At 39.4% G+C, this 26,526-nt stretch overlaps 1 protein-coding gene across 1 annotated transcript in view; it reads right to left on the reverse strand.

Moving 5' to 3' along the window:
• The window catches only part of BAIAP2L1 (BAR/IMD domain containing adaptor protein 2 like 1), a gene marked incomplete at its 5' end in the record, with an annotated part of 46,051 nt that extends 19,640 nt beyond the window's left edge, over positions 1–26,411 (reverse strand). Inside the window, 3 exons of the mRNA XM_082311833.1 lie at positions 11,862–11,948; positions 15,685–15,760; positions 26,361–26,411. Of these exons, the coding sequence (XP_082167959.1) occupies positions 11,862–11,948; positions 15,685–15,760; positions 26,361–26,411 (214 nt within the window). The remainder of the gene's footprint in view (positions 1–11,861; positions 11,949–15,684; positions 15,761–26,360) is intronic.
• Between the last annotated feature and the right edge of the window lie 115 nt (positions 26,412–26,526).

Below are 26,526 nucleotides of genomic sequence, written 5' to 3' on the forward strand. Positions count from 1 at the left end.
GGAAGAAAAGGACCTTTTACCATTTTACTGTTACAGCAAATGCTGCATGCTAAGTTCTATGCTTCCCAAAATATTTTCTTTATTTTGATATGTACATATTTGTGTGTACATATATAGGATATACATACAAATACCTATCTATATCTCACTGACAGCCTGTTCCCTCTGCACCAGAGCCAAACAGCATCACGGGAAAAACAGAAAATAAAGGCGGCTAGAGGCAGGCTGCCACTGCTGTTTTCTCTTGGTCATCCTCTCTCCTAGGAAGCTTCCTGGACCCAGCCGGGAGCATACAGCTGATTGCATAAATTGCACTGGTGGTGACAGCTCAACCGTGGCCACCATCTTCTCAAGGACCTCCGTCTTCTAGTCACAGGCTTATTATGTTGGGGAACTGGCTGGAAAAATGCATTCAAGACCAGTTATAAGATGATGGCTGGGATTTTACCCAAAATGAATTTACATCTCTAAAGGGAAAAACAAAAGCCTAACGACCAATTCTCAGTAGCTTAGCTGTATATTATTTGGAATAAAATCTGCTAGAACACATACTTGGCAATATTCTCTTTACAAATTTCCCTGTCATTAGATTACACGTTGCTCTCAGCGTGAGGAATATAATCAAAGAATCCTGCTATTCAACAATCCTTCTCCCATTTCATAATTAGACAGTGAAGGGATAGAGCACAGTTCACTTCTACTGTAGTAGCCTAGCGCCTCTTATTTACGATACCATTTTATTTTGTAGTTCAGGATCAAAATTATGTAGTAATCTTTTCCTTGTCCTAAAACTTTGTTGATGATCATGTGAAAGAAAATAGTGTAAGACTGCATAATGAAGTACTTTCCCAATACGTAAGACAATTAAAATTACTTGAATTAAAATTATGATTTTTCTTTAAAACTTTGGAATATTTAAGTATTAAAAGGTACAAAGAACTCCTCGGCTCTTTCTATCTCAGAAAGTCTCTGACTGTTTATAAGAAAAGCCATATTCAGTTAAACCCAAGGATCAACTTGCTTTTTAAATATACTTTACTTAGACTAAAATTAATGCCAAATTCTTTCAGCTTGACACAAGTGATTTTAAAAAGTACTACAAAGTTCATACCATGCACCACATGATATAAAGTGGGCAATGAACTGTTCATAACTTTACAAGAGTGAATACTTAAGAGATTATCAAGACCATTACAACTTCCAGTTACTCTGGGTTTGTTCTTGGTGTGAAGCTCCTATTTTACAATTTTAAACAGAACAAAAATATTAGCTTACATTATATTCTAAGGAGGAATGTGACTTTATTACAGTTTTAGCAAAGTTCAGTCTGCTAGCTTAACTCCCCTTTCTCTACCAAACTGTTTTAATCTCTCAGTCAAAAAAATTCAAAGATCAGAATTTTTTAAACCTACTATATCATTGAACAGGTGTTAATTAACATGAAATATTCATCTTGTTTCAGATGATTGGTAAGCATAGTAACTAAATTTTAATGTTAAAAAAAAGGAAAGGAAAAGCATATGCCACATAAATAATGCATGAAAAATGGCAGACTTGTTTTTCCCCCTGTTACTCCACTACTAATATATATGAAGACTGCTGCAGGCATTTATTTTTTTACCCAAACATACAAACCCACAATATATTAAGGTATGTTTGTCAGAGATGATCTTTCCTAGGGCCTTGACAGCCTTACATACAATAGCTTTTCATACTTGAGCTGCAATAGTGTTAAACAAGTGACTTGTAATCCTTACACAAGTCAGGTGCAAAGAAAATAAGTTACAATACAACCACAAGCCTGAACTTGCCTGGGTGAAGCCTTGCTGGTTTTAGGCAGATTAGTTAGGGAAAAATCATACAACAGAGCTCATCCCTGTTTCTCAGTAGGACTGGAACAAATCATGCTAGACAGCAAAAACTGAAGTTCTTTATGGGCTACCAGTAATAGTGAGGATAAATATTTAACTTATCATTCTAAATGTTACATGATTGTCAATAAAATGCAAGAAATCACTGCAATTTTTATTACAGCACTTGGAACTGCCATCGAGCTTCCCAGTCTTAGCAGCATTGAAAAAAAAAAAAAATCCACACCCAAACTGTGCCAAAAGTTTTGATAAAAGTCTTTTTCTCAGAAGTCCAAGACAACTGATTCCCCCTGCCTTTAGGACCATTAATGACATCTACACCGGATACTGGATTTTTTTTGTTTAGAAATAATTCATAAGTGAGAGCTGACTATACATACAAAATACAGTTAGACCTTCGGTTAAAGGATTTACAAGCTAATTACATATATGATGTCATTTTCTTCGCAATGTTGTCATTTACTTTCCATTTTCCATCTATTCCTCTCACTGAGAGGACAACTAAGTATAGTATTTTACACAGGCTCTCAGGCTTCTTTCTTTGCCAACAGACGTACCTGGGGGTGGCGGTGAACAAAACTATGATTGCTAAGCATCAGCTGCGAGAGAGCGGCCTCCTGCCCGCAGCACGAGCCCCAGCGCCTTGTGATCGTACTATGCTTGGGGAAGTTCAAAGAGCTGCCCGGGAACACCCGCCAGCCGTGCGCGCAGAATGCCAGTTCTCACACTTCCGAATTACTCTTTTCTAGATAGACACTAGCCACAATCTAGAAAACATCGCGTGTACACACAGGTGAAGTTCAGGGCACCCTTTCCAGGGTTTCCACTGCAAGATGAAAGAGGTCTTTGCTACCTAGGAGACTCGTGTGAAACGTAACTGTTCTAATATAGTCAGAAAATCTTTAAGGATGCCCTCCATGGTATTTTCACTATTTTCTCAGGCCTTTGAGGCACAGCATGAAGATATCAATTAAGTACACACTCACTGTAGGTGTTCTGAATATCTAATTTTTCCCTCGAGGGTGTGTGGTCACATGTATCGTTATGGATGTTCTGTGTTGAACTCCAGAGCGATCGTACACAAGTAGGCGTGCTTACAGTAGCTGGTGCAAAGTACACATGCGCTGGTGCTGTAGCTCTGACACTGTACCGATGCATCACAAGGAACAGTACTACCAGTGCTACCTATGAACTGGTAAGTTAACCACACTGAGAAATTCAGGGCTATATACTGTAAGAATGTTGTACCTGTATCTTATCACTGACTAAAATCAGAAGAATTAGCTTCAGTTTACAGTTTGCTGCAAGAAAAAAAAAAGAATAAATACTGAAATTGACTCAGAAATATGACCAATTATCTAGAATTTAATCTGAAAAAATAACTGGAAAAATACCACTAAAGTCCTATGAATACCTGTCGTCTTTTCTTCCCCCGGGGCTAGTATTCTGCAGCATCAGCGCCCTGCAATTGATCCCAAAGAGCCTTGTGTATTTTCATATTTTATTTCTCCCTTCAGCCATTTCTAGAACCAGAAAATTTGCACCTTATCTGGAAGTCTTCACAACAGGAGTTACAACAACACGACTGTATACACAACAAACTTTTTTCTGGGGTAGTCTTATCAGAACAAGCTGCAGTATGTCTTTTTAAGCATTTACATTCTTTAGGTTTAACAGCAAATCCACCTCTTGTTCACTCTGTTTCTTGGTAGGATCATTTCTGTTTTATATTTTAGCAGCGCAAGATTATAGAAGTTAAAACCAACCACCACCAAAAGATCTTAAGCTAACGACTTTGCTCAGCTTCACTCTATGACGCCACCTGATCACTCATTGTCCAGGTCACGTTTTGCGGCAACCTTCTTCACTGATTATTTATTGCTTTGCGATTTTTGTTTGTTAATAATGGTTCTGGATGTCAACATGGTAACAGGTTTCTCTCGCCCTTCTTTTTGGTTTATTAATAGCACAGTGCCAAGTATTCTCCACCGTTCATGAACACTGACTTGCAGGAGCTTTTGCCTGGCCATTGGCAGGGCACATGCTTATGAATATCTGAAGAGTTAAATTGATTAATAAATCGGTGAATATACACAGCTTCCAATAGCTCCGCAATAGATGGTCAGGCAAATTATTAGATGTGGCGTTAGGTTGTTCATGTTTAAGAATTTAAGACTGAAGTTCTTCTTTCTTCCAACAGACTTTTATCAGAAGTTTACATGCAGAATACTGAACATTAAAAGCCACAGTACTGATTCTAGAGAAAAAAAAAGTTTGTCAATGTGATTGTTTGGCTCGCTTTAACCTTATAAATGACCTTGAAAAGTAGAACTATGAATAGCAGGAAGTTTCCACTAATCCAGTTACTGTTTTCATCAGTAGAAATCTACCTAGAAAGGCTGGCTCATCTCCTTCTAGCTTTCTTATAGCAGATTGGAGGTCTATATAGCACAAACCCAGAATGTTGTTATAAAATTGGAAGATACTCCTGGAAAAAACCCACATGCCTACTTTGTATTTCCTTTTCAAGATAGCTCTCTGTGTACTTTCCTTTTCTAAGAAAAGAATGGAGTGGCTTCTTCCAATGCAATTTCACTATAAATATAGTAGAAGAGCGTTTTATTAATGCTGCATAGGAAAAGCTGGCCTGACACACTAACTACTTAAACTGCAGCCTCCACGCTAGCTTCCCAGAAGTTTCCACCAGATGAGGTGCTAAAGGGGTTCTGGCACACTTCACTCGCCTTTCTCTCCAACATAATCTATTCCAAAAGCAGAACATTTATACTACAGAAGAGACGACACTGATGCAGTAAGTAAGGTGGGACAAGAGGACAGATCTCTTTTCTTTAGTTTAAATGAGCCGGTGAAGGGAAGGGTGCTAGGTGTCATCTTTCTAAGACAAGTGAAATAGGATTCCAGCAGAAAGGGTCAAATTATAGGCTAAAGCAAGCCAACAACTCCACACCCCACCTTTTCTTTTTTAATTGAAGTACAACTAGCTACATTCATCCTAAAGGATGGAATTTTCTTTTTCTGCTTGGCTTTCTCACTATTGAGAGTGACACAAGTGCTACATCACAGAAGTGGCAAGAGAGCGCTACAGCTTTGAAAAGTACCTGCTCAAGTGGCAATTTTGCTTACTAATCAAGAAGGAAATAGATTTGAGTGACAAATACTTGCAAGATAAGTGTTTTAAAAATATGGTATTGCCTTACATTACATTTTTCAGCAAGGAGATGTTCTTTTTAGCAAAATAAGAATTTTCCAATTCAGTTCCAAAAATTTTTCTATATGACTTGGCCGCTTAAAGCTCACAGTTTCTGATAGAGAGAAGTCTCTCACTTCTGCAATAGAAGGGGGGCGGGGGGAGAAGGGGGAGGGGAGAGAGAGAGAGAGGGGAAAAAAAAAAAAAGTCCACAGGGTTTCTCTTAGTTGCAAATGTAAAATGAAATGGTTATCACTGAAACAAAAAACCCCTCAGAACTCTCTATAGATTGAGCTTCACACTACTAATTACATTAGTATTAAATTTACATTATTATCAAATCATTACTTGTTAGTTTGCTTTAAAAAAAAACTAGAAAACAGTTACCAAAGGATCTCTATGATCCCGTTAGATGTTACTCAAGAGCTCTAATCTACTAGCTTACTCATACAGATTCATAAGAAATGCTAACTATTGGATAAATCGCAGGCCTGTTCACTAATCATTAGCTTATTCTCTTAACTGACCAATGGTTTATCAACCTTGACTCAAATGAATATGCAGTCACCCCAATAACTATGGACATTTGGCTAACTGCAGGGAAGTACAAGGGCTCTCAAAAAAAGGAAATGTGCATATGGAGAAGCCCTGCCCCCAGTTATCCATATCGTAGCATTACTGTAATTATTATATTACTATGTGTATTACTGTTTCACAAAAAATTGAGATTTTGTATTTGACAAAGCATGCCGAAGTTGTGGAGACCTTTAAAATGACACCACTTTATGAGCAAACCTGTTTTGTGAAGATGTTCAGATACTGTCTTTAAGACCCTAAGAACATCCTTTCTTTTGTTCATGAGCGGAATATTAAGTTCAGGGCTCATCCTCCGTCAGGCAAGAATTCTGCTTACTATGCACACCATTAGAAGTCTTTGGGTTTTTTCTCCTCATCTTGTGACTACCACAACACAGAGCAATGTTTTTGTTCCATACTTCCCTCTCTAGATTACCTGTAGTGGTTTTTAACCAGAAAACTTCTCCTGAAAAGAACCCAAATTTTTCCAAATTCTTACATTTCAGACTATAGATGAACTTTTGCATACCTGTTTCCAGGTAAGTTTTAACAGAATGAGACTATGAAAAAAATAAGCCTATAACACAGAGTAATCTTTAAATAAATTATCAGTCTTGGTTAGATCAGGGAACAGATTTTGTCTCCTCTGATTTTCCTTTTAACATGCTGAACTTCTGCAATTTAGTTCCATTGGTCAAGACCATGCCACGTAATCATAGAATCATAGAATCGTTAAGGTTGGAAAAGACCCTTAAGATCGAGTGCAACCATTAACCTAGCACTGCCAAGTCCATCTATACCATGTCCTCGAGCACCACATCTGTCCGTCCTTTAAATACCTCCGGGGACGAAGACTCAACCACTTCCCTGGGCAGCCTCTTCCAGTGCCTGACTACCCTTTCGGTGAAGAAGTTTTTCCTAATATCCAACCTAAACCTCCCCTGGCCCAGCTTGAGGCCGTTTCCTCTCATCCTATCGCTTGTTACTAGGGAGAAGAGACCGACCCCCACCTCGCTACAACCTCCTTTCAGGTAGTTGTAGAGAGCAATAAGGTCTCCCCTCAGCCTCCTCTTCTCCAGGCTAAACAACCCCAGTTCCCTCAGCCGCTCCTCATAAGACTTGTGCTCCAGACCCTTCACCAGCTTCGTTGCCCTTCTTTGGACACGCTCCAGCACCTCGATGTCCTCCTTAGAGTGAGGGGCCCAAAACTGAACACAGTACTAATAATAATGTTTTTCTTGCAATTTGGCTTTTCATAGTTTGACAAGCAAGGAATAGTTTACACTTACTAGTTCTTGAGCAATAAGCTCTAGGTACAGACCCATAATATAACTGTGGGTGACTGCTATAGATACCGTTGCCACACAACAAACAAATTGGGACTTTACACCCCCAATATAATAGATGACTTGTAGCTACAATAACTGGCAGGTGCTAAAGAGGATAGCTGGGAAGAGAGGAGAAGCGGTATTCGATCAGCGAGCAGGAAATCACTTCCTGATTCCTTGAGCACGTGAAAGCTACAAAGAGAGCCTAGGTCACTAGAAGAGAAAGTTTATTCAAGTTGTAAACACAAAAAGTCAGTAAGACAAAGCCTTATAAACCTGTATTTTGGGCAAGACAAAAAAAGATTAGCAACACCTCATGAAAGTTACTATTTTGACACTCTACCAGTGGTAGAGTATCTACGTGAAATTACTTTTAGTGCATTATTGAAACACAAAATTTTATTGTGATGATGTGGTATGCTGAAATTTGAATAGTATCAAATATTAACATTTTTAAATGTGCAGTTTCTTGTTTCCTATCTTCCTAGTGGAATTTCCAAAAGGTGCCCAGGAAAGAAAGAAATGCAAATTCTATATTGCAGAATAACTTGACATAGGTAAATTCAGGTTATGTTCCTAAATGCTCACAGCCAAGTCTGAGGAACTACAAGCTTAGAAATTTACGGAAATAAAAAATTAGAAAGAATGTTCTAAATCAACTTACCCCTGATTCACAAGGATTGTATTATGAATGCAGTATATTCTTCTACTTCCTCAACTTACTCATATTAAGTTATTCTGTATTAAAATAATTCAGAGACCTTCAACCAGAATTGAAAGATACTGATACTTAGTACAAAAGCTCTGAATCAGCTGGAATATCCGGATTTTCACTTCATTATTGTTTCCCTCTTCTGCTCCAATCTCATTTGACAGAAGAAAGCACTTTCTGGCATTTTTACTTGGTTTTTTTGCCCCACTTCTCTGCCCTCTATGGGTTTTACCCTCTACTTCAAACATTTTCTTCCCTATTTCTTTTCCATTTCTGTTTCTGCCCTGCCCATGGGCTTGGTATCCATTTTACTGTCTCATTACAGGAAGACCATGTTCTGCATTTCCTTATGAGAAGGAAAGACTGACTGTTTTTGATACAAATCTTTACATCACACTTGGCAGTAAATATGCTCTAGGTCACCCAGCAGGTTTGGGTTTGAACTGTAAAATGACTCAGTGCAATATTCCAGTAAAGATTCTCCATAAATTCTGAAGAATATTGTGTTTTAGCCATCTGAGCTTTGCAGTCCTTTTGTAATTAAGTGTAAGAAGTTTAATGCAATACAACTGAATTTAGAATAATACATTATTTTTCATCTGCCACTACTAAAGGTGAAGTTGCTACAGGAAAGACCTGAAACCTCAGTTCCTGCCTCATCCCCCTGTTCATTATTCAGAAAACTGATTCTAATATGAACTGTATCTGCAAAAATTACAGCTTGATTTGCTAACTATCGGAGAAAGGGGAAAAGGAGGAATCTTGTTCCAATCCCTTCTTTTACAGCCAAAAAAGTACCTAGTGGCTGATGGGTGAAACGCAAAGCCATTTAATGGAAGAGGCATGTACATTTAAGATGAGTGAAAGATAATTAATTGGCAGATATTGTGCTTTCCCTTCATTTCTGCTGTAGATGATACAATGAAGTAAAAAAAATCAGTACTGTGGATTTCCGACTATTATGAAGTCCTGCTATCCATAAGCCAGTTGTCCTGATTGTGGTTAAATTGGCAAGCCATGGCAGGGAGGGGCTTGTTTTTTTTTTTTTTCATACAGATTAGGTTCATGCATTGGTTTAAATATTTACTTCAGGTGTTTCAAATTTTTATTACTCAGATGAAAACATTTACATTTTCTGGTTGTCCAAAGACCTGAACACTGGAAATCCAGACCACAGTACCTCAATTTGTGCTCAAATATTAAAGCATTCCAAAATGCTTTAGAACTTGGTCATTGTAGGTTTATCCAATGCATTGTGAAGAGCCAGGATAATGTCTTAAATATTAAAAATATAATGATCTCCTACAGACATCTGTGGGAATGTTGCTATCGATTTGATATTTGATATTGATCTGGAGCCCTCAGCACGGGAAGGACATGGACCTGTTGGAGCGGGTCCAGAGGAGGGCCACAAAAATGATCAGAGGGATGGGTTGCTCAGCCTGGAGAAGGCTCGACTCTGGGGAGACCTTATTGTGGCCTTTCAGTACTTCAAGGGGGTTTACAAGAAAGATGAGGACAGGCTTTTTAGCAGGGCCAGTAGCGATAGGACAAGGGATAATGGTTTTAAACTAAAAGAGGGTAGATTCAGACTAGATATAAGGAAGAAATTTTTTATGATGAGGGTACTGAAACACTGGCACGGGTTGCCCAGAGAGGTGGTAGATGCCCCATCCTTGGGAACATTCAAGGCCAGGCTGGATGGGGCTCTGAGCAACCTGGTCTGGTTGTAGATGTCCCTGCCCATTGCAGGGGGGATGGACTGGATGGCCTTTAGAGGTCCCTTCCAGCCCAAAGCATTCTATGATTTCAGTTAACACATGATACAGGAAGAGGCCTTATAATATAATTTTAAACAAGGGAAAAGTAAAAAGTCATAGAAATATTCCAAACATCAGATTTGGATAGAGGTAACACGCACACATAAAATTATGGAAATTGCCCCTTTCTGCTTCTTTGCCAGTCACCTTTAGACTGTTGCTCTTATAAAATAAGCTAGTGTGCGAGCTCACTTGATGCTCAAGAGAATGCAGTCCAGAAAAGCAGTTCACAGGCGTATCACAAAACTTACCTGATGACTACTGACCTCTTTTTGGCAAAGATACCAGAAGTATTATGCATGCTAGAGCTGTTAGTGGCCCATAACATGTCTTTTGGCAAGTCTGAAGGAACTCACAGAAGAGACAATTCTCCCCTAGGGTTAATAGGGTCCACAAACGAGCATATCTCAGCAAAGTTTGATCTAGTCTTTACGTATCAGATACTGCTCAGCATGCATCTTAATATTTTTAAAATACTAAAAGGTGCAGTAAATTCTCTTTTTAAGCAAAGATACTTTTAGGGACATCTGGGGTGTATCATATTTCTTTGCTAAATAGGTCAGTACTGTAGCCCAGCTTCAGAACTATTGAGACTTTTCAATTAAATGCAAATAATCTCTCACAGACTCCTAACCGCATTATCCTGCCTTTTCCAATGTTCATTGACTTTCCTTATCTCTAAAGTAAGTATTCTATCAGAGAGTACGCTGGAAGAAATCCAGAGTTGCTGTTTTCCTTAAGGAGAAAAGATTTTTTTTCTGCAGTAACAGTTTAAGTAGAATATGAACAGAAAGCAGCGTTAAGAGGCCTGACCCTGAAAAAGGCCATGTTTTCTCAATACAGTATATCTCAAAAGAGGTTTATAATTGCAGGGAAGAATTCGTAGTTAAACAAAAATATATTTTCAATCACAATTCTGTATTGTCCCCCATAACAGGGAAAAGCGGTTACTTTCAGAATTCAGCTCGAGACTATCCAAAGATAATATTTTCAAACAAGCAGACAATATCCCACAGTCATACAAAGTTCAATAAATAGATTACTTTCATGCACACGACCAACTGCATGATTGTAAAAACTGTAATTATGCACTTGTTGATATTTTTATAAGACTCTGCATGGGTATTACTTTTAACTTTCTCATACTTTTATTCTCTAGTTTGAAACCAGCAACTCTCCTTCCTGTAAACAACCTGCAAAGCAAATACAGAAAGCAACTACATTAGGACTGTTTGCTTTGTACTGTTTGCTGTTCTGCCGCTCCCAACTTTCAACACAGAATGTTAACGCTCACACAAAAGTGGTTTCAGAACAAATCATAAAAATGTAGGCAGGCACATAGAAACTACTAGCCACCACCAAGGAGAGTCTTTCCCCTCAGTTCTGCTTCAGCAGAACCATTAAAAAAATATTTACTAAACCCATCCTTTTTAATCAGCTGAATTAACGGACTATTGAGAGTTATGGGAGCAGATGCATGTTACGTCAGTGAAAAAGTCCAACGTGGCCCATAATCAAAAGTTCAGAGGGAAGATACTTTATCAAGTTATTTTTGCCAAAAAGCAAATGAAGGCTTTAAACAAGTGTTTCCTCTTCACAGTATAGTTCCTGTTTCTTTGTTTTGTAGTGATGTTAGTCTTTTGTCAGAAATACTACAAATACTTTGATGACAACTTCACTTTTGTAGATTGAGCAGTATCATTTCAATGCTAGCCAAAGGAGTACAAAACTAAGTGCTGCTGCTGCTCTTTCAAAAATTCAGAAATTATTTTCAGAGGAGTACAGAACTTGGATTAATTTAACATTAACGTAAATATGCTACATCTTTGACTCTACAGTTTCTCTTTCAAAAGCTCAACTAGAAAATAAATATAATGCATCTGAGAACTTTTAGTGATATACTGGATCAAAAATAGTGAAGTAGAACTAAACTCCTCACAGTGGAACTCATCCAGAAAATTGTTGTAGTTTAGAACTGCTGTCATACACTAGGTCTCCTCATACCAATATTCTGTTGCAGAAATATTTCAACATTCATCTCTGTACTAAAAATCAAGCTACACATTCTTCCTTATTTATTTATTACAGAGATATGTGAACTTCAAAAATACATGCAGAAATATATTCACAGAAATAAAGAAAGGTGATTTTGTCAAAACATTGCATCTTGAGAAATAATATGTCTTAAAGGAATCTAATCCCTTCCATCTATGTGCTATTTAAGAGTAAAACACACTTTTTCTGATCCTTCTCTACTTCACATTAGTTCTGTGAACTACCAGCAGGAAAACAAAAATAAAATTTCTATTTTGAAGTAATTAAAAAACAAAAAAAGATTTCACTTACCTAATTCTTTAGAAACGGGAGAATCAGCTGATATATCCCCAATCTTTGCAAGGCTATCATAATACGCTCTTCCAGCCACTACCATAGCTTGCGGGGGAGAGGAAAAAAAAAGAAGTGTTAAAAAAATAAAAGTATTTTCCATTTTCATTAACCTATGCTGCTATTAAATTTTGTAATCCAGGGCACATAGTAAGAGAGGGGTATATGGCAACAAGGAAATCCTGCTATCAGAGCAAGTTACTCAAGTCCCTGTGCTACCTGCTAATTTGTGAAACCAGGTGACAAAGACAGAACACCAGAATATATTAATGAAGTTTCAGCCTGTGATTTAGTTCCAATTTTCATGCATATCCAGGAGCAATCAGCATCCAATGGGTAGGTTTAGCCATAAGCCATTGGTCAGGACATAACAAAATTCCTTGGTATAGATAAAACTGTTGGAAAAAAGGAAAATGCAATCCCAAGCTTACTAGAAATGCCAAGGTCTCCGCCCTGTATTGGCCAGCCAGACCACTGATCTGAGCAATGGCTACTGGCCATGACAGAATGTACTTACAGTTGCAACAGGGAGACACAGAGCCCTTGAAAGGCAAATCATCATTTACTGTTTAAGTTAGCTGAAAGAGTAACTCGCGTCAAAAAAAGCTATGATGAAAAAAAGCTATGATGAAAGGCAGTTCGCCAGATGTGATATATTTAAAAGAAAAGTGAAACGTGAAAGGCTCAATACATCTGATACAGCCACTCCTAAAAACTACCATTATGGATAACACTATACAGTCATCATATACTGCAATGACAAATATGATTTCTTGTCAAAGCAATACATTGAAATCTGAGGATCCTACATATAAACACCAACTTTTCCCCTTTAAGGAAATTTTAGGCCTTAAATGCTAAAAGTTCAAAAATGAAGTCTCTGGAAGATGATGTTCAGGTTATGGAGATAACCCATTTGGCATTCTTTTCTCAATTTTCAACATACCATTAATGTTCCTGAGATTATTATAAATTACATTGTTCAACAACTTAGTAAGCTTAAATGTTGGAAGATCTCTGGTTTCTTGGACAGATGTGGAAAATTAGCGTTGATATATACAATTTCTGCACACAGTTATTTTGACATTCCAGGAAAGTGCCTACTTTTATCTTCGTCACTGAACTCAGGATGGCAGGGAAATCTGTATTCCAAGTACTTTAAGCAATAAAAACCTCAGGCAACAGATGCATATACAGTTTAAGAAGAAACCTGAAGGTTTAACATTTCTGACCAAAAAAACCTAGACACAGTTAACACTTGGATGCTCATCTTTCCCCCCCTGCCCCCCACCCCCCAGACAGTTCCCCCCCCTTTTACTGTTTATAGTTCAATTCCAGTTTTACAGGACCCAATAAGCTCTTAATATATACCACTGAGGTTTCAGTTATTCTCAGTTAATCATTTCCTGGTTATAGCCGATTTAAACAGCAAAGCCAGTTTTGCTAGAATGAACACAGAAACATCGAGATTCAAACTGCAGGGAGGCCAGTAGTGAGAAACAGATTATATATGTAGTAGATCTACACCACACAATGGTTGCCTTGCATCTTCACAGTTATCTAGAACTGATCTATATACCACAAAGAAAAGAAAGAACATGGACAAACTGGCAAGGTTTTATTGTAAAAGGCAGTGATAAATGCTTATTGAAGTAAGTCTTCATAATTTTTTTGTAGTAGTACATTTTTAACCTCAAGTGGAAGCCAAGCAGGCTCTCGCCGTTGACTTCAGAATACTTTTTTCTGGGGGGAGATGGCAATTGACAATTATAGTATTTTAAGTCTGTATTTTATAGTTTTCACTAGCAAAGGTGACATCTTTGGTTATCTAACAGTATGTTCACTGACAAGCCTGAAACTCTTCCAAATGAAACAAAGATTGGTTTTGAGGCCCTGTTGCATTAAACAAGAGTAATTTCTGTCTGAGCTGCATCTCATAGGTGCTCTCTATTCAAACTTTCTGAACAGAAGAACTATACTGGTGCTACTGATGGAGCAGTATGCCACCCATACACAAAGTTTTTATGCCATTCCAACTCTTCCTATCTAATGTTTTCTCAAGATAGCCCTAAGTCAATCTTTTATCCTAATACAGGCACTAAAAAAGGAAGAAAAAGGGTATTTTCTCCTGTGCTAATCAAGCTAAATCAAGAACTCCACTGGTATAGTCTCTTCTCCAGTACTATGGCTAGTAAACTACTGCTGCAGAAAAGGAGTTTTGACCTTTTATCCTCAAAATGTATAAAAATACATTATAAAATTACAAGAGCTTCTGATAGGTTTATGTTCCTTGTCAGCCTACTCTGACTTGTTTGGAAAGCTGCAAAGTATTTGTTTAGCAATAGAGTATTTACTCCTTGGTACAGATCTATTTATACCACTCAGAACTTATGGAGAAAAGATTAACAATTTATGAGATCCCAGCGATGACCTTAATGCAGTTTCTCAACAGTTGTTGCAACATTGTAAACATTTATTCATTTGAAATTAAGCATTCATGCTAGATGTGCTTTATCAGCCAGTCTTAAAAGGCAAACTTGCTAGAACACAATACCTATCAGCCTCTCCAGTGTTGCTGTGCACAATTATAGTGTGAATTACTGATGACAAATGGAATTAAAAGAGAAGAGGCACAATGCAACATATCACCTGAAAAGCATGTGAAAAGCAGAACCCTCAGAAACCGGTATAAAAATCGTTCAGCCAAACATGACAACACTTGTTATTACTTCTGGTACTACCTATAATCCCTAAGGTTAGGTATTAGGTAACCACAATGTTAATCCATCAGGCTAGGCATTACTGCCAATAAGGCAACATTTCCCCGTTTTCATCTCCAGCAGGCTTTGGTTTTATCTTTTCCTCAAGCCTGGTCTAAAATTTGCATGAAGAGAGATTTCAATGTCTATTTGGCTATGCACTACTTATGCAGTATCACATTTCTCAGAGTACTAGATTACATGCAGGGGAAAGATATGCCACAGGCTTGAATGAGGCAAAATGAGAGAGATTTTACATGGCTTTCATATGGTATCAAGCAGCTCAACAGGTCTGCAGAGGTGAAATGGAGCAAGCTCTAACAGGTCCTACAATATAAGCTTTGGGAATCTGGAGCCCGGTCTTGGAAACCCGTTCTTAGATAGTTTCTGTGAAGTCAGTAAGGGAAGTAAACAACCACATTATAAAACGTTTGAGAGACTCAGTCCTTAGATTCAAATTTATTCATTCCGATTTTCACTCCATTAAAAAGATACCATCAGGCTTAGTATAGATAAGAAAAAAAAAATTAGTCCACTCCTGCAACTCTTACTCATTCAAGTTGTTCTGTTCACAGGGTTACTTAGGTAGTGATGTGTGTAGGTAAGTAGGAACAGATCTAAGAACGTGAAATATCTTTGGAAGGTATTTCCGGGGAAAAAACAAAAACAAAACCCAAAAAAACAAAATGAGAGCATCTAACTTACATAACTTTATCTTTTTCCATTTATATTATTATTCTAATGTGGGTTATTTGTACTTCGCATTCAGTTTATTTTGCAGTAGCTCTGTGCCTAAGTGTTTGGGATGCAACTTCTCCAGGACAGATAAAAAAAAGAAGGGGGAGAAGGTACATATGTTTGGGTGTTTGCACTTTTTTGTTTGTTTTTTCTTTGTTTTTTTTTTTTAATTAAACGCATCCAAAGTTCAACTTGGGAAGTAAGCTTGTACACAACCCTCATATCCAATATGTACATTTAAATGAAAATTAAACATTCTTTCTAAAGTTAGCACCTAAAAGACTTACCATTAACAGCTTTTTCATAATTCTTCCCCAGATTGATTAAATTCCTCAGTCCTGGATTGAACTGTTCCATAACATTCTAGTGAACAGAAAACAAAATTTGTGTTATAGCCAAGGCAATTCAACAGTGGATGAAAGTATTTATCTCAGTGTGACTTAGGTCTAGTTTTATGTTTCATATGTACAGCATACATCTGAAAAGTCTGTGGATGGATGAAAAATAGAAGACTGGGGAGGAAGAGGAGAGCAAAGGATGGAAGGCAGGAGAAACTGAGCATTTAAGATCAACAAACAGGAAAAAAAAAGGTAAACTATTTCAATAAGAGTAAAAAGGAATCTGGCTGTTTATAATATAAAAGGATGCCAAGTATGTGATCAAAGTTTGCGCAGATCCTTCTTTTATGGTAGGTGATGGTGAAATAAGAATGAGAGAACAACCTTTATCCACTGATTGTCTTATGAAGTCAGACAATAAAACGAACTTTCTGACAACGGTTCAAGATCCGAGTTCTTCACCCCCCTGCCTTCCCTCCACTGAAAAACAATAATGGTGGGAAAAGGAAACAAAAAAAAGAAAAGAAATTTACCAGATATCTGATCAGGGGAAGACTAAGCACTTTATTCATCTTTTCTAAGTTACAGATAGCACTTTGGGAAATTAGGTTTTTGGTGGGGTATTTTTTTGTTTGTTTGTTTGTTTTTGTTTGTTTTTTAAGTTTGAAAATGCTGCATTTTATTGTGTGAAGCCATAGTTCTTTCAGAAAGAAATGAAATCATGACCGTATTTAAATAGAAGCGGGGGGGGGGGGGGGGAGAAATCCACTGCAGCTGCTTTGGCCGTTAAATACAATTATTGGCTGAAACAACCAGAATCTGAAATCCAGCAGCTCCAAGCATGACTACTCCCATACCTAGCAAATTCGATAAACTGATGAAGTGGTAGAAATTGTGACTGGCAGTTTCATAGTGCAAGAAAATAGCTACACCATTAAATAGAAAAGTCTCAAGCTTTTGCAAATGGTAAAAAATAAGTTATGCCACGAAGTTTGAATCCAAATTTTAATTTTCCCAAAGCTGGGGGGTGGAGAAAAGAAAAGAAGAAGCTTTTGCTGAGTCCAAAAAGGAAAATCACCCACAAAGGTTGAGTTGTCCCTACTCATAGAAAAGCTTCAGTTTCCCTCTTTCTGGTCAAAGACAATAACTCCGCCCCTGCCCCCCCCTTCCAAAATTACTTTTATCTTGTTATGGGCACTGGGGGGGGGGAAGAAAAGCTGACATGCTGATATAAATGCAGTAGTTATTCACTCCTCAGAATCATGCCCTTTAAGATGTCTCGAACAAATGCAGCATAAATAGCGGTATTCCAAAATACTGGATGTTGCAATTAACTTTTGAAGAACACTAAATAAGCTTGAAAGAGAGCCCTCTGAGCTTCACTTATTTGGCGACTTCTTGGTTTCTTCAGGTAGAATCACTACCTGAATTAAAGACACAGCATGTTTGTTTAACAAAAACCCCTTTGTAGGTATGTAAATAACTACATCTGAACAAGTATTCTAGAATTTGCTGTGCCTGGTCATTTAATAGTCAAGTAACCACAATGTTCTAAACCTTTCTTTTCTCTCCTCCCTACAAAATACAATTTCATATAACACCAGCTGCTAAGTCTCAGGAACAATTTGGTAATGAGTATTTACTTTTTCTTTTAAAAATAGATTTAATACAAGCCCTATATTTTCATAGAGGAGAACCTTAAAAGTCTTTGCAGATTCTAGACTTTCTTTTCCCAGAATCTTCCTAACAAGACGATAGCTGTGACATTACTCTGTAAAATTTTATCGCCATGAAAGGAAGATCATGAGATACCTGAAGACAACATTGTGTTATTCTTACTATTTTTATGACAACTCACATCTTTCTAAATATTGTTCACACAGGAGAACTTTTGAGCTCAAGGGATGCAAAACAGACACTTTCTGTTTGCAAGAAATACAAGATGCATGACAAGTGAAATAGTATCCAGCTTTTGTCTGTTATACTGCTAACAGAATGAAAATATTTCTATTTAGTATATACATGGACCCATAAAGAACAGGAATACCATCACATCTGCCTTATTTTCAGGCAAGGTCATTCAGACAGAACTTTATTGTTATTTTTCAAATATAGTGCTATATCTGAACTCCAGTCAATTTTAAAAAGTGAAGAAAAGAATTAACTCCAGATTTCACCAATAATACTTTAACAGTCATGTTGAGTAAAAAATATAGATATTAAAAATATATATATATAAAAAACTATTAGGTTTGATACTGGTATAGTATATATGACATCAAAAGCAGACACAGAACAACAGCAGCTAGTCCCACTGCCTTTATTTGTACAAATCAAATGCAATTGGGATTGTTTTCTGGTCTATACCATTAAACTCTTACCCACCCAAACACGATTACTGCAAGCAAACTACCTATTATCCCCAGGCCCTTGATTTGTGTTAACTCACAAACCACATCCAGAAATCATTTGGGAAAGTGTTTTTCAGGTTGGGCCAACAATGCCAAGAGCTATTCTAACAACTCAACAGTATGGATTTTCAAGCTCTAGTGTCTGGGAACGGCCCTCCTCCTGCCCTAACTCTTTAATTTACTACTGTAAATGTTGCTGCTGTTGCCCTCCCTGTAGCTGAGGCAGTACAACTGTGAGGCTTTTGTTCCAAAGGGTAAGTCATCTCTTCCTATTCCCACTTTTTCCCATTTCTTCCCAGCAGTGTGCTAAAGATGATGCCTGTTGGCATATATGGAGTCAGTGAATCACAAGAAAAAAAAAAAAAAAAGGGGTGAATTAGGGGATTGTGTTAGGATATAGAGTCCTGTATTCCAAGCATATGGGAGAGAAGAAAGGTGTACATGACTTCAAAACCTTGTGTATGCATGGCAGGTAAGAATCCCAATGCCACCCTGAATTGCCACCCTATACTGAAAATAATTTTCTTGAAAGAAAGATCCTGTCCCTGCTTAACCTGCTCCTCGCAACAAGAACTTAGAGAGTAAAACCCTTACTGCCACCTACCCAAAAATTCCTATGGTAACATGATAATTATTGGTCTTGAAATACTGATTTTTGGAATAACTGTCTTAAGGATTCAGGGGTTAAGATTCCAGTTTTCATAGAACCATAGAATCGTTAAGGTTGGAAAAGACCCTTAAGATCATCGAGTCCAACCATTAACCTGGCACTGCCAAGTCCATCTATACCATTTCCTTGAGCACCACGTCTGTCTGTCCTTTAAATACCCCCAGGGATGGGGACTCAACCACTTCCCTGGGCAGCCTGTTCCAGTGCCTGACTACCCTTTCAGTGAAGAAGTTTTTCCTAATATCCAACCTAAGCTTCCCCTGGCCCAGCTTGAGGCCGTTTCCTCTCATCCTATTGCTTGTTACTTGGGAGAAGAGACCGACCCCCACCTTGCTACAACCTCCTTTCAGGCAGTTGTAGAGAGCAATAAGGTCACCCCTCAGCCTCCTCTTCTCCAGGCTAAACAACCCCAGCTCCCTCAGCCGCTCCTCATAAGACTTGTGCTCCAGACCCTTCACCAGCTTCGTTGCCCTTCTTTGGACATGCTCCAGCACCTCGATGTCCTCCTTAGAGTGAGGGGCCCAAAACTGAACACAGTACTCGAGGTGCGGCCTCACCAGTGCCGAGCACAGGGGCACTATCACCTCCCTGGTCCTGCTGGCCACACTATTCCTGATACAGGCCAGGATGCCATTGGCCCTCTTGGCCACCTGAGCACACTGCTGGCTCATGTTCAGGCGGCTGTCAACCAACACCCCCAGGTCCTTTTCTGCCAGGCAGCTCTCCAGCCACTCCTCCCCCAGCCTGTAGCATTGCATGGGGTGGTTGTGACCCAAGTGCAGGACCCGGCACTGAGCCTTGTTGAATCTCATACAGCTGGCCTCGGCCCAACGATCCAGCCTGTCCAGGTCCCTCTGCAGGGCCTTCCTGCCCTCCAGCAGGTCAACACTTCCACCCAACTTGGTGTCATCTGCAAACTTACTGAGGGTGCACTCGATCCCCTCATCCAGATCATCAATGAAGATACTGAACAGGACCGGCCCCAGCACTGAGCCCTGGGGAACACCACTCGTGACCGGCTGCCACCGGGATTTGACTCCATTCACCACCACTCTCTGGGCTCGGCTGTCCAGCCAGTTTTTAACCCAGTGCAGAGTGCACTTATCCAAGCTGTGAGCAGCCAGCTTCTCCAGGAGAATGCTGTGGGAGACAGTGTCAAAGGCCTTTCTTGACATCTTATAATTCAGATTTCAAACAGAACACAGTGATTGCACCTGTGTCATTAGTTGTTTTCATTTAGGAGGAAGTGAACAAAACCCAGCAAAAATGCCCTCAACAGCTCCCCTCTCTGAAGCCAGACTCCGTAGCTCGCTATTTTCACTAGCCAGCTTGGTACGTATCAGGTATTCATGTATAGCAGATACAGACCACGCTGTGGAAACACAACAGGTCCACTGAAACACAGAGAACTCTGAGGAAGAGCTCCAGCACATCACATCTGCTCAATGTATATGTAAAACTGCTGGGAAAGATGAAGAAACAATTTATAGCTCAGTGCCTTCAGTAGCTGGAAGGCATACAACTAATGGATCTTTTCTCCATTAGACCAAGCAGTCTCTGGAAGTTTTTCAGTCTTTGCACTGCCACAGTGGTTGATTGTTAGCAAAAGCATCTGCCCCAGTCTCTAGACGTGAACGCCCGAGAAGCAGCAAAAACCTTCGCAATGGAAATTCCCTTTTGGAATTTGCTTGGTTTAACACAGGGCACGGTTAGCTGATCCTCACAGCACTGTGCAAGGCTCATCTACTTTCCTACTAAGGGTTTGTGTTTGACAGAAAGAGCTAGCTCTCCCTCCCCTCACCCCAATCAAATGAAATAATTCTTAGATTATTTTCCTCTCTTCAACATTAGAAAGGAGCATAATATGTATTTTTTTCTTTCCACTAAAGACTAGATTCTCAAAGCAAATAAAAACCTGGCCGTGCTTCTAGTGCTCTTTTTATACAGTTAACCACTGTTGCTGTCTTTGAAGTACGGTCCAGGAAGAAATATCTAGAGCACTTTTTCAAAAAGGGAATCTGTCACTGGCAACTCCCTCTTGAGGATCAGGTATAAATTTCATACTGCCAAGACATTTCAGATCAGTTAAAATGATTGTAATATTTTATTCAACTTCAGAAGTTATAGGGGAAAAAAGCCACTCAGAAATGAATTTGTATAGCTATTTATTTTCAGATTATGTCTTATAGTTTTATAGCTTCCCTTATTTGCAGTTTAAAGAAAAAGTCGTGAAAAAGAGTGAGACTGAACACCGGTGCAAAATCACAAGTCATACATTAAAGCCAGATCTGAAAACTTCTAAAAAAGCAGAGACAGAGGAACAAAGAAAAAATTCTGACCAAGAGAACCACTAATTTAAAATTGTCAAAATTCTCAGAAAACATCGCAATCTTGTTATGTGCCATGCCATACAAAGTCACGGGAATAAAGCTTTCATCTTAATCCAAATGGACATGACAAAGTAAGACAAAAGCTGGGAGAGACAAAGTCATTCACAACACATCAATTGCCTATACAGTAAGGAACACCAGCTAGGCCTCCTAATTGTCAATCTAGTGTCCTATATTCTAGTGACACACTACCTCTCATGAACAGAATAATTAACTAGAAGAGAAGAGGAGGCACATGATTAGATCCTACAGCTTTCTATTATTTAGGATGAATGGAAAGAAAGGGAAACACTTTCAAAACAGGCAATGGGAAACATCTTTTTATGCAGAGAATTTTAGAGTTGGCAAAAGTCACCTTCCAAGAAAAAGCATAAGAGAAACCTGTTCTGGTTATTCAAGTCATTAAATCCTCCTATAATCCAGTACGAAAGTGGCTATGTGCCTTTCACCACATAAAACCAATGTGAGTTAACCAGCCTGGTAGCAAGGAGCTGACTGAAGAGGAACAAGCCTTATACTTCCACTTGTTGTGTATAGGTATTACATCTTCTGCAGTTCCTGATAGTCACATAAACAACGTTAATCTTCAAAACAAATGACAGCCATTGTAAAAGTGCCTTCCTGTAAATGCTCAGCTTTGCTTTTTACTTAAAGACACACCTCGCAGAACAATAGCTCAGCAGGTATGAATACAACTAAACAATGCATAGACTCCCTGTAGTTTCAAGTTTACATCCTGCAGGCACTTTTGCAAGAGTGGATAACAATGTATTTGGGTAGGAATCTGAAATTATAAAACTAGCACAGAAAAGTAGATCTTGATGTCTAACATTACTCTCATTACCATTGCTACAGCTATTCATAGCTAACCTTTTATAGCTACTAATAATTTAGTTTAAATTGTTATTCCTCAATTTGGAAAACAGTAAAATTAAGTTTTTGGAAAAGGTCTTCAGTGTTGCTACACTATGTCTGAGAACCCACTGAAGAAGATTTGAAAAGCTGTACAGAAAGCAAATCATACTGTGCTCTACTGTACTTGAAGCATTTTGTACATTATAGCATTTAATCTCCTCCTTTAGCTTTTGAAATCCACAATGCAGTTTTCAGAAGGGCAGGATTAAGCCCTCAACACATCTCACATTAAGCTATCTCGGTTGTAAGTTAGCTTAATATTGTTTTAAAACAGGTTTAACAGAATGGAAAAAAAAATCAGGATGCCAGTGTTCATTCAAAAAGAATAAATCTTATGACTAATTGTTAGTCAGCTTGATGGAACATTTCTTATTTAAGAGAAGCATTAATACATCATCCATCACTGTTTCAAATATAAACTTTTTCAGGTTATGAACACATGACTCAGGATAGACTCTAAGTAGCCATAACTCTAAGTAAGGTCAAAATAGATAATTTGCACCAAGATAGAACTGGACTTTATACACATACAAACTCCCAAAGGCTCCTCTCCCCCCAAATTAGATTTATATTTCAGTGATGCAAAACAACAACTTTACTGCAGTGTGTGCTAGGACCATAGGTGAATTTTAATTTTGGCAAATAAGTCTGGTAGTTTAATCTCATTGCAAGTCTTTTTAAAATACGGAAACATAGAACTTAGGGCTTTAACCTGAGTTTATCAGATGTATTTCCACGATGAAACAATATGGCCTACCAAAATAATTCTACACGCCCCTGTAGAGAACACATGCCCCTCAGGAGAACACAGCACTCCACTGAACGAAGTTAGGGGTTTTTGGTTTTGGTTTTTTTTTTGAGGGAGGGGTGGTGGGTGTTGTTTGGTGTGGTTTTGTTTTTTTTTTTTTTTTTTTGTTAAGTTACATTTTGGTTGATAATCAAAATTTCTAGGTAAGATTTACTTGAATACAGAGAAATACATCTTTAAAATGCAAGATTACCAACACCAATGAATTACAGCAATCACGCTATTATCAAGAGCTCCGGAAACCTCAAACCACAGGAGCACTATGTGAGCTGCCTGCCCAGCCCTCAGACCATGCAGGCAGCACGACAGGTCTATAACTCAGTACTTTCCTGTTTTGTCCCCTTTCCCCTGCATTGCGCGTATTGTAGCTGGATGCCAAATAGTTCTCCCCCACATACACCAGATAAAATGAGCTGTGGTGACCCACCAACACGTAACAACTTTCCAGGGGTTACGGATTGACACAGTTGGTGTGTGTGTGTGTGTGGGTCACACAACGTCCCCTCGCAGCATGCCACATCGCTGCCGTGAGTTACCAGGGCAGGGCAATGTCATACCAGTGAACCTCTCAGCGGCTCCTTGGCCAAAGGGAGGCTGTGGCCCTCTTTAGTCATAGGCTCCCACACCCTTGGGCTTCATTTCGCACGTGCCATTCCTATCGTGCATTAAAGTGATTCTTCAGGTATTACATAAAGGGTAAATGTCAGCCTTGATTTTTGTGTGCACATATGCACATATTTGTGGATTATGTTGTTTATTTAGTGAGGTTAACTGAAAAACACCGAGGTATTCACTTTCCGATGTTGTTGCCAACAAAAAGGATGAATAAGATAAAAATACAAGGGCATTATTTGGCCACCTGATGACTTCTGTAAGTATATTTTGAAGCTTTGCATAACACAGGTTACTATGTATTTAATAAATCCAATGGATTAGCACTGTAATAAAATTAAAAAAAGGAAAACAGACTAGCAAGACATGCAATTTCATTTTTCTATCATTTTTCCAGGTCACCCAAAAGTTGATTTTTTTTTTTTTTTTTTTTTTTTTTAGAAGTTGAAAGCCTGTGTTTGGTCCTGCAGCACACAGATGCCATCACTACACTACACTGAATTGGTTTCCCCAGACCAAGCCTTTCTTCTTATTGGTAGGAGAAACACACTGCTCCTGATTTTATCAATACCAGCATGGTGTTTTAAGCGCTGTATGGCTAAGGATGGCACACAGCAAGAGTAGAAGTTACATGAGCATTATTAAACAAAGTAGAGCACGCTCACTGTGCACACCAAAGCACGGCACAAAGAGGTGTTCATTTGTTTTAGATGAGGGAGCTGTGATTACAGTCACAGCAAATGCTGAATACACAGGCTAGTGCGCTCTGCCCTTAAGAAGTAAAGGACTATTTTCAAGATTTTAACTTTGATATAGAAATAACTGCTTTAAAGTAGACCCAGAATCCATTCTCTATCTGAAGCAGCCTTTATACCTTATCTAGATAAAATTTCAATTTTTAATGAGGGCAGGGCAGGAGGGTTTCCAGGCCTGTGAGTACTAGCTATGAGATGCGACATACCAGACCTCTCAAAATACCCACATAGAAGGCATTTCATCACACTGTCAACATTAACTTCATTTTACTGTGTTTTTGCTGGTTGTTTCAGTCTTAAGTATCCTTTTGAATTAGTTTGAAAAACAAAACAAAAGGGTAAACTTTCCCAGGAAGTAAGTATGGAGTAACAGGGAAGGTTTTGTTTATTTAGAAGTCTGTCATTCCTTTAAAGCCTATTTTACATTATATCCATTAAAACACACAAGAGATTTTCTTCTCTCTCTCTCCTCTGTACAACTCTTTTAGCTACTTTCTGGAAGTCAATAAGCAGGGTAGGACATTCCTTTGTCGACACAGCCCTGAACAGTCAACTTCCCAGGTTTCTCTTCTCTGAGCCTGTATTTACAGGCTGCTCTTCTGAGAAAAAGGAATTTATGTTTGCTTATGGCCTTGCCATGAACACGACTGATATCAAAAAGCACCAGACCATTTAAGGTGACCTGCACCAATTCTAGAGGACAAAATTTATAGCCAAGTAATCTCATTTTTTCAGTAGTCTTGCATGAGTTTGGTATCTAAGTCCAAAGAAAGTAAACAGCAAATACAACATGACACCAGTATAACTGGACTACTTGAAGGAGTAAAGTTGACTTAAGTGTGTTGGAGAACAACAAAACTAACAGCAAAATACTCCAGTAAATGTTTTTAGAGACTTTTACATGATAACAACAACATCTTCAGAAATACGAAAACATTTGACAGTAAACCAGGAAGATTCAGTAAATAGTAAAATAGAACAATCCCCCAGGCGGCTTTCCTTTGGGCTCCAAGCTGCAAATGCATTGCAGCTCTAAGTTCATTTGCGTGATTAAATGCATTTGCAAATTTAAGTGCTTTCTCTAGTACAACACGCTGTACAGAATGAAGATTACGGATCCAACACTGCCATCGCTACTCAACCTAGGATTCTTAAGGGAACTTTGCTCAATTGGAATTAGGTGTGTTTTGGAAGGGCTGAGTTTATAAAGAGAAAAAGTCCAAAAAAAAGTGTCTAGTGCTCACATGCAAAATATTTTTAATTCTACAAATAATGAGGCATTTTGGAAAGTTTGAAAGTGTACTGACATAAATTGGACTACCCTCTCCAGTCGGTGCTTTGAGGCAGTGCTAGTGCTACCATCGTAAATCTGATTATCAGCCCGGGATGCAGGCACGCAACTTAATTCAGCGTTAAGCCACTTCTAGGCTCTGACCCGTATGAACAAACGGTTTAGGCAGAGGACCACAAGCACCAAGATCTCCAAACCACCTTATCATCAAAACACACTGAGGGAATTATGGCTCGCTGGAGAACTGAGCCTGCTACAGAGGGAGAAACCAGTCTTAGAGCCTGCCTTGTCCCGGAGCTGTCGCTCCCAGCTGTAAAGCGGCCCAACCCGTGCGGTCGGGGCCGCGGTCGTGCCCGCCCGGGGGGCTGCGGCAAAGCCCCGCCGCCTCCCGGCCGAGCGCTCCGGCGGCGGGAAGGAGGCAGCGCGGGCGCAAACCGCCTCAGCCGCCGCACGCCGAGCGGCCAGCGGGGCGCAGCCGGCCCGCTGCCTCCACCCGAGCCCCTCCGGGCTCTTTCCAAGCGAGCACCGAGCAGTCTTTGACACGCTGGGATGGGCGAGATCACTCACAGGGGAGGGAAAGAAGGGGGGGAGAAAAAAAAAGTTTGCTCCCTTTCTGCGTGAGAAGCCGAGGCTGCCCTGAGCCTTCCCCTGTGGAGAGGCGGTCGACGGCCCCCGCCTCAGCCGCCTCCGGTGCCGGCCAGCAGGGGCAAAGGTGGCCGCCGTCTCCTCAGGCGAGGCGGCGGCGGGCAGCCCCCTCCCCGGCCCGTACTCACTTTGTAAGTGCTCTCCGTCAGCTTGTTCACCTCCTCGGGGCCCCGAGACATGGTGGCGGCGGGGAGGCGGCCGGTGAGAAGAGCTTCGTCCGCCGGAAAGCGCCTCGACCCCAGCCCAGCGCCGCCACGGCAGGCTCGCCTTCTCCCTCCGCCGCTAAGAAACTGT

This window comes from Platalea leucorodia (genome assembly GCF_965183815.1).
Source record: "Platalea leucorodia genome assembly, chromosome: 5".
Lineage (NCBI taxonomy): Eukaryota > Metazoa > Chordata > Aves > Pelecaniformes > Threskiornithidae > Platalea > Platalea leucorodia.